Source organism: Enoplosus armatus, chromosome 18, assembly GCF_043641665.1.
Source record: "Enoplosus armatus isolate fEnoArm2 chromosome 18, fEnoArm2.hap1, whole genome shotgun sequence".
Classification (NCBI taxonomy): domain Eukaryota; kingdom Metazoa; phylum Chordata; class Actinopteri; order Centrarchiformes; family Enoplosidae; genus Enoplosus; species Enoplosus armatus.
In genome coordinates this window covers 20,339,195-20,351,408 of record NC_092197.1, presented here as the reverse complement: position 1 = coordinate 20,351,408, position 12,214 = coordinate 20,339,195, and the positions used below count along the sequence as shown (strand labels likewise).

The 12,214-nt window shown below is 45.2% G+C and overlaps 1 protein-coding gene across 1 annotated transcript; it reads right to left on the bottom strand.

Moving 5' to 3' along the window:
- Positions 1–2,371: 2,371 nt before the first annotated feature.
- On the bottom strand, positions 2,372–11,237 carry pip5kl1 (phosphatidylinositol-4-phosphate 5-kinase-like 1). Its single transcript, XM_070925028.1, has 9 exons — positions 11,165–11,237; positions 6,182–6,232; positions 5,923–6,077; positions 5,649–5,773; positions 5,042–5,076; positions 4,899–4,954; positions 4,666–4,778; positions 4,271–4,447; positions 2,372–2,623 (listed from the first exon to the last, which is right to left on the bottom strand). The coding sequence occupies exons 1-9, from the start codon at positions 11,219–11,221 to the stop codon at positions 2,373–2,375; spliced, it is 1,020 nt and encodes a 339-aa protein (XP_070781129.1). The 5' UTR covers positions 11,222–11,237; the 3' UTR covers position 2,372.
- Positions 11,238–12,214: the final 977 nt, after the last annotated feature.

Sequence of the window (12,214 nt, the reverse complement as noted above, 5' to 3'; positions counted from 1 at the left end):
TTAAGTATCAAAAGTAAAAGTACCCCAAAACCCCACCAGAGAAACGTCTGCGATGCGTTCAAGTGATGTTTCTGAAGGCGTCGCCCCGGTTTGACCTCGTCATAATTCCTGCTGCTGTCAGGCCAGCTCTGAGTCAGGGCTGCCAACAATTTGTGGGTTAGTCGCAGCTTTAAAAAGGTCTCCCATGTTGTAGAAAGTGAGATGTCTGTGTCTTGTTTCGGCTTGTTTCAGACGGAGGGGCGGGTGGGGGGGGGGGATACATAAGGACTTTTTTTTTTTTTTTTCAGCTGAGAATCATGCAGAGCTGCCCCAGAATGAAAAACACAGAGCTGGAAATGAGCACGATGCGGGGGGCCTTTTTGAAAACAGAAAACCCTACCCGTCCGGCCGTCTGTGGTTATGTTGTGTCAGTTGCGTCATCACGTTAACAGGACAGACATTCAAACTGGTTTAGCCACACGATTTTATTCACTTCGAAATCCTTACTGGCACCACATATGCTCCTCGTGAGCTCACATGTATTTCCGTACAGAAACAGATTTCACGTGATATGTATAGTAATACCAGGATATACAATATTAGATTAAAAAAAAAGCCACATGCCGAGCAGCTGCTTGAGTACCGGCACCTTTCTCGTTTCACTTCACAAACACCAGGATGATGGCGGCGCATAAAGAGGCACCTCCCTTACTGGGCCCGACATTGTCCCGACATTGAACACGAGGGAACGAGCGTCGCTCCCTGCGCCCGGCGTCGCGTTATTATCGCCGTTTCCGGCATAGGAATCTTACCGGTCAGCAAAGCAAAACAGAGCGTCCGTGACATCGGCGTTCTATTCCAGGAGAGAATGCAAGCTTCTCTGAGACCGCGTCAAAATGACAATAATAATAATAATAATAATAATAATAATAATAATAAAAAAATGATAACTTTTTTTGTTTTCATCAACACGCAAATCAAGAAATCAATTCAGAGAGTTAAAGGCGATAAATGATGGCAATAAAACACGTTGGCACAGCGAGGAGATGCTGATGATCAACCTCTGATTCGCGCTTTCAAAGTGGCGCCCGCAAATCATGCATCGCATGCGTTCGGGTGTAACGTTCTTCCTCGGGAGACGTTCCTCTCGTGACGTACATAAAGAGCGTATTAATAGGTATAAGCAGGCTTGCTGGGGCAGGCCCGGGTTCTGGTCAACCGCGACCACGTCTTGCCAGCCCCCTGAGGATCTGCGGGACGCTACATGTCGCCACCTCCACCCCCACCCTGCGCGTCAGCATGCGAAAAAAAATTCATGTCTGTGTGGGTGCATCCAGCCCTTTTTTTTTTTTAGGGGCCACCAGGATGTCCTCTAATGAGCACTCACTTACTGAGTCACTGAAGCAGCACTCTTTCCCCTCCTTCAGTCGCTCTGAACGTCCACAAACACATTCCTGTGTTTTATTATTATATATATGCGTCGTGGGCGGGAAGTGCTGCTTTGTTGCGTTGCTACCCGTATTTTTTTTGGGGGGGGGGGCTGGAGCTGCGCCTTGCATTAAAAAAAACAACAACTTTGTACTTTTAAATCATTTAGCTCATTTAGCCTTTAGGTCAACACTAATTTACAGAAAAAAAAGAAAAACACTACCTCCTTCTGGGGTTAAAAAAAAAAGGGAGGGGGGGTGCTAATGCTATTGAGTCAGGACGCCCCTTTAATGCAGCCACACCCGGACTATATGAAAGCCAATGTTTGTCCTTTTTACGCTGTAACTTTACAAACACGCATCGGAAGCAACACTGTTTTGTTATATATATATATATATATATATATATATATTTTTTTTTTTTTTTTTTTTTAAAGCAAGGAGCCCCCCCCCCCCCCCCATCATGCAAACGATCACTTAATTTGTTCGCGTTAGGCTCGCAATGAATGCCTACAAGCGGGAGTTGGCTGTTGAGTCTCGGGCACTGCCACTGGGGGGGGGGGGGGTTACAGTTAGTAACGGGAAATTGGACACAGGGTGGGTTTAAACACATTTGCACATTTGTTTCATTTGTTTGTTTCGCCGTTTTTACAAAAACAACAACAACAACAACAACAAAAAAAGGACTATTCCATCCACACCAATGAATTTGGTTTGTTGGCGTACCACCAGTCTCATTGTATTGCGTGATAATATCATATATTCATGTGCCTGCAGAAAATATTTTATAGTTCATGCTCAAAATGTCTACTGTTGGCTCATGAATGAGACAAACGCGAAGCAAATGGATGTCGGGCTTGCGTTGCGTCAGCATCTGGGAAAGGTGAAAGCATCGCGTGTGACCATTTTAGTTGTTTATAGGCATGCTCAGTGAGGGTTGAGTCTCCGCCACTCATCCGCCGCGGTCTACTTGGTGTGGTCCTGCACCCAGCGGCATAGCCTGAGGCAGTAAGTCTGTGGGCTGACGGTGGAGAAGGACCGGCCGGGGTGCCTCAGCCTCTTCCACCAATGCTCCAGTCTCTTCTTAAAACTGTAAACTGTGAAAATGTCAATGATGCCGATGAAGTAGCGCTGCTCTGGCCCATCGATGACGTGCAGAGGGTTCTTCAGGTTGGGCAGTAAACGTCGGTTTTGGGCCATGAAGTCTGGAAGCTCGGCTGTGTCGCCGCCGCCACAGCCGCCGCCACAGCCGCCGGGCCCTGCATGCTCTGGGCATGTTTGAGTAGCGCCCGCTTGCGAGTGCTTCAAACACCCACCATCTATCGCAGACAAAAGTAAGGCGTCATCTTCCGGGATTGCCCCGGGGACGGCGGCTATGCCTGCATGGATAGGGCTCGAGCCCGGATGAACGGATCTAAAATGATAAAGCCACATGGAAGAGAATGGGTGTGAGTCACAGCCGTTACGTAGCCTCACTCACAATCATCACAGGCATCCGTGTTGCCGAGTGTTTCGGATCTGTCTGGGCAGGCAGATGACAAAACCTCTTGGCAGCGCAACGGATCCGGACCACCTCTGGAACTAAAAATAAATCACGCTTACATATATAAACATTATACCGTAAATAATCACTTTTGCAATAGGCGTGCTTTCCCCATTGGAAATGGAACATTGTGCAACACGACAGCGTTGCTGCCCATCATGCATTGTGAGCTTCCCTGTGCATTAATCTATTGCTCATGCTGGCAGCTCTGTGCTTAGGTACTAATTAGCCAATACAGCGATCGATCAATAAAAGCGCATCTGTCACATGCAACCAAATGTTTGGCGTGTGTCGGCCTGACGTATCCGGCCCCTTCTTCCACGTCACAGCGGCGTCGACAGAGGGCTGTTATCTATCTGTGTTGATGTTTCTGTCATCTTTCTAGAGCGCCAGAGGACCGCTGGCGAGTTTGCAACTTCCAATCTGAAGTTGCGTAAGCAGCTCGGTTCAGAGCAGACGCAAGCCGGAAATCCAACACACCAGTCTGGGCAGCCGTCTCAGTGTGTGTGTCTCTGTGTGTGTGTGTGTGTGTGTGCATGAGTCACACTTCGATGGGAATCCCAGTTTCTGACACAGAGTTGAGGCCCCTGACGCTTTAACACGTCACTCTTTGTTGAGCAAAAATATGATCTTCCTCAGTTCTCGCAAAACTATGGCAAAGTTGACACTCAACCCGCAAAGGGCCTCATTCTAGATTTCCTCGGACATAAACCCCCCCGGACTGCTGTTCATGAAACCAGACACCACTCCCACGGGATTCGCGTACATTAGGGCGTTTTCAACAGTTGGGAGTCTTTTTTTTGTGGCTGATTTGAGGGCTGATTTTTTTTAGCTCCTACTTCAGAGCAGCTGCTCTCCCAGCACAAGAGGAGACCATTAAAACCAAACTGGTCTCAACCTCACAAGCAAGACAACAGTTCATTCAGCATCAACAACTGCACCACCTCCTCCTCCGCCGCTCCTCTGTCCCGAGGCGTCCCCCAGGGTTCGGTGCTTGGTCCCCTCCCCTTTCGTCCTCTACATGCCGCCCCAAGTCACGTTTCAACGTGTTTTCACTCGTCAAATTTCACGCGCACATGCGGTCGCATGTGTCTTTTGTGGTTTTTCTGTATGGGTATAAGACGGGCCGACGAACTGGTACCGGTCTTTTGAGCCCAGTGGCGACATTAAAAGCATGGCGGATGGGCGTGGCTCCTGCATGCAGTGCGCCCACTGATGTACAGGCAACCGGATCACTGGACTACTTTGAAGAAAGCCTGAAAAAAACGTGAGGGGCCATTTTTTTTTTCCAATCTATTACAGACCATACAGGAAGAGCAACTTGAGGACACTGACTTTTTGGTTCTCATGATGAGGGTGGCGAAGGAGAGGCTCGGGTGGCGCTCGTCGTGGTGCAAGGGCTGATGGGCCAGGAGGAGACTGTAGTCCAACACATTGAGCCTCCGGAGGAAGTGTGTGTCGATCTCCACCTGCCGCAGGAGCCAGGGACGCTGCCGGTCTGCACGCACACACGCACACACACACACACACACACACACGCACTGGCACTGAATCCTAGTTTGAATTCAGATTCATTCGAGTCAGATGTTTTTGCGCGTGGCTCATTTTAAAACATACTGATGGGCCTGAAGGGGGTGCAATCACGCTGCCCTTGCTGCTATTACACGGCTTCATATGACTCGCGGCACACGAGGACATCACACTCTGTCTCCTCACCCAGAGTGATGTGCTGGCCTTCAAAGTTGAGGTCTTTGAGAACCACAATGATCTGGCTTCCCTCCGGCGCAGGCTCCGTCCAGCGACTCACCTCGCAGCCCTTAATGTCGTACCTGGCCAGAACCAAAACACACACACACACACACACACACACATCAAGATGCCTGTCTCTGTGCTGTCGACACCATACTAACTTTGTGTTTCTGGGGGCGAGACAAGAAAAAACTGTTTACCGGGCGCTGATTCGATCGTCTGGATAAAACACACTTTGCATGACAATGAAGTACTTCTGCAAAAAGGAAAGAAAAGGTGCTTTATGATGCTTTGCAACATCCTGTAATGCCACGTAGAACAGTGATGAGATTTCTATCTGTACCTTCCGTCTGCGTGGGATTTTGATCCTGTGAACACCTTGAAAAGCAAAAAAAAAAAGCAAAAAAAAAAAGACATGGCGTTACGACGTTGTAATGTCTCGGCAGACAAAAGCAAAGGCTAGTCCAGGAAGACCAAAAAAACGGACCCAGATCGGATTGATCTTGCGACTCGAACTCTAAACAACATAACTGTATGTCAAGTAGTTGCAACGCCCTGAGCAGCTGATCAGCCAGCTAGCACCGACGCATTGGCATTAACAATCCAATAAACTTGAAACGAATGTAGCGAGTTTGAATGAGGGACTTTTTGCATTGTTGTACTGGTACTTTTACTTAGAAAAGCATCTCAATGCTTCTTCTGCCTCTGATGTTTTAAAGCGTAAACCATGGCAAACCAGCGGTGTGGTCCTTCCGAGAGTAAATCCACATCGATGTGGTCAGAAGTGCAACATGCCCTCTATTTAAAAAAAAACTCTGTGTATAGTATCAAAATCAAATCAATCTCAAAATAATCCAATCTATGATAAAACGATATATAAAATCAGTATTAACACAAAGCTCTACAAAAGAATATGTTTCAGCTCTTCCTACTGCGTGTGATGTGTGTACCTAGGAACTTGACCAGCAGTGAATGGGGGTATTTCCTCAGGTGCTCCATGTAGACCTTCAGGTTGGCCAGAAGGAACTTGATCTCCCTTTTGTTCTGGGTCTTCAAAAAGAAGCGTTTATCATTTCTAGAAGTTCAAAAGTACAGAGTAAGTCCATCTCTATCCTATCCTGTGACTTCTAGTCATTCCTGGGTTAAGTGTTAAGGCTTTAGGGGCCGAGGTTAGGGCAAAATGGTTGGGGAGCGGGACTGTGGCGAAATGCGCGAGCGACTCACGTCAGGAAGAAGTCGGCCTTGCTCTTGGAGTTGCTGATGAACTGGAGGTAGCAGGTCTCAGAGCAGAGCGACTGCCGATACTCCTGCTCCGACATTCCTAAAGAGCCGCGCAGGCTGGCGAACACCGGGCCTGCAAACGTCTCCATGGTAAAATCCTACACACACACACACACACACACACACACTAGCAACTCAATACGCGGGTGGCAGCATTTGACACTTTTGAGCCCTGTTAGTCATTGAGACACAAGACACCTACCTTATGAATCTGAGTGACCTCTAATCTGAAATCGTCATCCGACAGTTCATTCTGTGAGTGGGAGAAAGAGGAAGGAAAACCACTGGTGATGTATGCGTTTACTGTGTCATAATTCAATGAAAAAAAAAAAAAAAACACATGTTAAGTGGCAGTCCTTTAACCGACCAGCAGACCAATAGCCATCAACACAGCCACAAGCATTTGCAGTAGAGTGGTTCGTACTAGGGGTGTGCGCCTCTCCCTTATAAGACGATCCGATACATATCTAGATACGATGCGATACGGTGCGATGCGATCTAATATGATACGATGTGATACGATGCGATATGATGAGATGTGATACGATGCGATATGATGAGATGTGATACGATGCGATGTGATACAATGGGATATGATGCGATATGATGCGAAACGATGCGATAAGATGCGATGCGATGCGATATGATGCGATGCGATGTGATGCAATATGATGCGATATGATGCGATACAATGCGATGCGATATGATGCGATATGATGCAATGCGATGCGATATGATGCAATGCGATACGATGCGATCCAATATGATGCGATATGTGATACAATGTGATACAATGGGATATGATGTGATATGATGCGATGCGATATGATGCGATACGATGCGATGCGATATGATGCAATGCGATACGACGCGATCCAATATGATGCGATATGATGCAATGCGATACGATGCGATCTAATATGATGCGATGTGATACGATGCGATATGATGAGATGTGATACGATGCGATATGATGAGATGTGATACGATGCGATGTGATACAATGCGATATGATGCGATGCGATATGATGCGATGCGATACGATACAATGCGATATGATAAGATGCAATACGATGTGATACGATACGATGCGATACGATGCAATGCGATGTGATACGATGCGATATGATACGATGCGATACCATACGATGCGATATGATGCAATGTGATACCATGCGATAAGATGAAATGCAATACGATGCGATACGATGCAATGCGATGCGATATGATGCGATACCATACGATGCGATATGATGCTAATGATGCGATACGATGCGATATGATACGATGCGATACGATGCAATATGATGCAATGCGATACGATGCGATAAGATGCGATGCGATATGATGCAATGCGATCCAATATGATGCGATGTGATACGATGCGATATGATGAGATGTGATACGATGCGATATGATGAGATGTGATACGATGCGATGTGATACAATGCGATATGATGCGATGCGATATGATGCGATGCGATACGATACAATGCGATATGATAAGATGCGATACGATGCAATGCGATGTGATACGATGCGATACGATGCAATGCGATGTGATACGATGCGATACGATGCAATGCGATGTGATACGATGCGATGCGATATGATACGATGCGATACCATACGATGCGATACGATGCGATATGATGAGATGTGATACGATGCGATGTGATACAATGCGATATGATGCGATGCGATGGGATATGATGCGATGCGATACGATACAATGCGATATGATAAGATGCAATACGATGTGATACGATACGATGCGATGCGATACGATACGATGCGATACGATGCGATATGATGCAATGCGATGTGATACGATGCAATGCGATATGATGCGATATGATACGATGCGATACCATACCATACGATGTGATCTGATACAGTTCTTAATGTAGGCATTCATTTTCCATTAGAAGTGAACAATTCTATAAAAGCAGCATTGCTCACCTTCAAACAGATTGCATTTCATAAAAGGGAACCAGGGAATCCCAAGTATTTCTGTTGCCCAAACAGCACTCTCCCGATGCTCCGAGCAAACTGAGCTAACCGCAGCTACAGTTAGCAGCAGTCAGCGGTTATTTTAAAGCTACCTGCCCGTCAGGAAACTGCGTAAATCGCAGAGAGTTGAGGCAGGAGGACATCAGAGGGAAAACCAGAAAATATGTGTGTTTTTGTACAGCACTCAGCGAGGCCCAGTCCCCAGAAACACGGCATCTATCCTTTTTCCAACCTAATTCTCGTCTCATTTGTCTGTCTTATAAACAGTAAGTTCGTCAAATTCAGTGCCCTCTTCTCCAAGCTGAGTCACTGCGGCTGTCAGATACTGTCGAGCACACCGGCAGGAGGATGAGGCGGTGCGGGCCGTGCTCAGGGCCACACAATATATATGTAAAACGCCAAGGGGTTAAAGAATACGTCTAAAGCCACCGTATGTTCTACGAAAAGGGTACGTGTGTGTGTGTGTGTGTGTGTGTGTGTGTGTGAATGCGTGTGTTGTGTTTTTGGGACTCTGCAGATAAAACACAACAGACGGGACAAGTCATGCGTCAGCCTGCTGACTCGGCGGAGTGTGTTTGACTGGGATTACGGGTGAAGCCGCGGCGCTGTGTGTGGAACCGCCCTGTGATTCAGGGTGGGCACCGCACGCCGCTCTCTGGTTTAAGGCCTTGCACCAGAAGGGGGGGGGGGGTTCCCTCGTTCGGCTGTGGCGTGTTTGGACATTTTCACTTTTTGGAAGGTGGACAACAACTGCTGCTCTTTTGCATTTTAGTGCATTTAGTGCATCACAAAAGATTTTATAGCCCCCCCCAAAAGTCATAAATCAGTTACATTCGATTCAGAACTCAAGGACCAGAAGGAGAGAACGCATTGCACCTATTTAAATGTCCCTTTTTTATCGATTGCTTGTCAGTTTTCGTATTGATCTTGAATTCCTTACTTACTTGTGTTTAAAGCTCTCCATGGTCTTGCACTAGCCTTTTTGCCTGACATGCTGGCCAAAGTTTGCTTTGCGGGAGATCTGCATTTATTTGCAAATCCGAAATAGAGCCTGACCAATAGCGGAAATCTCCTGATTTAAAAAAAAATAAATAAATACGGTGCTTAACAAATGTATTAGACCCCCACCCAGTGTAAGGTGTTTGCCCCCGCTGCCCTAAATGAACAGTGTTGCTGATGACCAAAATATTTGATGTCTCTGTGATGGTTAATCCACCACTATGTGCAAGCCAAGCTCTTTAATCCAAATGACATCTTTAATGCTAAAATAGAATTATTGTTGTTATCCATGAATTCTCAAATTGACTGTTTTACAACAAAAGCAGAAAAAAATTGTACAGCACATTATTATTATTTTTTGATTGAGATGCCAAATTACAGTTGTTTACTTGCATTCCTGAACAGAAACATTTGTTTTAGTGGTATTAAGATTTTTGGTTAATATATGTGAATAAGGACTATTTAGTTGTTCCAGTTTGTTATTTGCCTAATAAAAAACAATACAATTTTGAGTTTGAAACAAGGTTTTATGACAGGTGGTCTAACACATTTGTTAAGCACTGTATATATATTTTTTTAACTTTCGTTTTTTGAGGATTCCGCACCCCAGCCTAAAACAAACCGCCGAGTGCGTTCATCACCATCCATGATCAGGATTTCTGAGGCGCATGTCAACGCGGAAAGGCATTCCAGAGTTGGGAGGAGGGCACGTCAAAACAAACTAGTTACACCACAGAGTTACTATCACGTTGCTTTCCCTCAATCGGCCTCAACTTGTTGGTGCTCTTACGAACGTTTGAGCGCTATATTTCCAAACATAGAGGGCACGACATTGGGTGAGTGTTGGAATGCAACAAAGAGAAGAAGTAAGGGTGATATGGATAAACTATCCTGCCGTTGTATAATAAAAGTCTAAAAATACAACATATCAAATGGACTGGTTCAGCAGAAAAGGGAATTGCTCAACCCTACTGACAACTTTCCCCATGACGGCAGCAGCACAAGTATTTTACAAATATTCACACTTTCAACCTGAGAGGAAGCTAATATGAATGGATTTTGTCGCTCCTACCACCGGTCCTCGTCTTGCTGAGTCCTTTTAGCCTATATTTGCAAACATTTTGGTAAATTTGGCGCCATTAAAGGTATGCCGAATTAGCTTTTAGCAGCTCCAGTTTGCAATGCGCCTATGGATGTACAGACAACCAGCGCTAGATTACTTTGCTTTACTGGAGAAAACTTCTGCGAGTTCTGGAGTTCCAAGGGGCATCTATTTTCTATGGTATCTAAGTGGATTTATGGGTGTTTATTTGTAACGGGCACCAGAGATAATAATGATATCTTTGGGAAGTAGTAAACCACATCTGAAAGTATGTGATCATTACTGCGTGTTCGGATTTGACGGAGAATTAATTTCAACGCAAAGTGCTGCAATCGTAAAACTAAGGGTTTTGGGACTTACAGTCTTCCCCCTCCGACCCTGCTCGCTGTATTCGCTCTGTTTTTCTCCGTGTTCACTGCAGCTCCCCCTGCTGTCCATAAGGTGCCTCTGCGCCCCCAGTCGCTTCAAACCCTCCCCTCCAGCCGCTGGGCCACGCCTCCTCCTCATGTACGTGCAGCTTGAAAAGCCAAATGGAAAATGGAAAAGGTCAAATTTTAAATGCCAAATGCAAAATAAATAAATAATAATAAAAATAATAATAATAATTTAGCCTTTTCTATTCAAGCTTTTAATTTAAGTATTTCCATTTCCCATTTTGAGTTTCATACTTGCTGCTTCTCTTTTCTTATTCCCATTGCCATCTTCAATTTCATCTTCACAATTCAAGCTTTCAGTTTGAGCATTTTTTTTTCACTGTCACTTTTTCAAATTATCAGTTTACACTTTAAATGTGCTTTTTTTTTAAATTTCCTTTTTCTTTAAAAGTTTAATTATGGCCTGGTTATTCCTAGTAGTGTCGTAAAATAATCATCTTTTTAATTCTATCCCTATTCATTTTCTATTTGGACTTCTAATTTATAATATTGACCAACAATATCCTCCATAAAGGTGAAGTTCTGCCTGTAATCTTAAGAACCTAAATACCTGCATTTGATTTTACCAAGTGGGTACATTTGAAATGTTATGTATGTGTAGGTGGTGGAAATGCCGCCTCTGTCGACCCGTACTCACTGTAGGCGCGGCGTGTATGGTGTTTTGGGTGGCTGCTGCCAATCCCTCCTTCATCATGCAGGTCAGGCCGTAGAACTCGTGCTGCTGATCTATCTCAAACAAGCCCAGGAGCTTCCACTGCTGCCTCAAACCCCCCCACCTCGTGCCGGAGCGCTGGCGGCGGCCAGACATCCCCAGGCCACCGGCAGCCGCTGACATCTCCATCTGGGTTAACAGAAAAACACATAAATCCCAAAAAAAACAAAAAAAACAAAAAGGTTTTCAAAGCTGCAGCAAAAAGAAATCAAATAGTACGTAGAGGCCGGAGAGGCCGGAGGCAAACACAAAAGACAGCTGACTGTCAGTGGAGTCTTGAACAGGGTAACTATGGAGACCAACACAAAGGGCTCATAGCTTCGTGGGCTGTGCTGTGGTTAATGGCCTCCACATCTTTTCATTGAAACCAATCTTAAATGTTCAAACACGTCTACATTTGTTACAGTAAATGGAGGGAAAAAACAGCAAGTAGTACAAGCACAACTATTATATACAAGAAATCTTTCGAGCAAGTGGGTTTAGTGTTTTCAAATTTGGTTATATGCTCTCTTTTTATACATTTACTATTTTTTGTACCATTGTTGACCACTAGTGTATATTTGGTCAAATGCTCATATATATATATATATATATATGGGTGACATGCTCCTTCATCACCATGAACACACACACACGGTAGTTTCTTCTGACTCAGTCCCACACGCACCGTCCTGCTGCCCCCAAACACTCACTCGAGCCACCAGATGTGGATTCATCCGCCGCTGAAAAAAGTCCCCCCAACAAATGCACTATTTCCACCTGTTTGAGTAACGTCTGCTGAAAAACTAAAAAGTGACCAACTGTTTTAGGAAATCACTGAGCCTTTTGACAATACTCCATGTTTGTTTTTAAGGTTTATCTTCGGTTAGAATGTGTTTTAACCCTCTGGTCGTCAACTGAATTGTTTTGGTCGTCGAGATTTGTCGGCTCATTTGTGGAATACTAGCTCAGCTGCCCTGTGTGCATTATTAAGAG

Coding starts and splice junctions, on each gene's coding strand:
- pip5kl1 (XM_070925028.1), bottom strand. CDS start 11,221: ATGATGAAGGAGGGATTGGCAGCAGCCACCCAAAACACCATACACGCC. Junction 5,077..5,648: donor ACTGCTGGTCAAGTTCCTAG/GTACACACATCA, acceptor TTGCTTTTCAAG/GTGTTCACAGGATCAAAATC. Junction 2,624..4,270: donor CAAAAAGTCAGTGTCCTCAA/GTTGCTCTTCCT, acceptor GCGGCGACACAG/CCGAGCTTCCAGACTTCATG.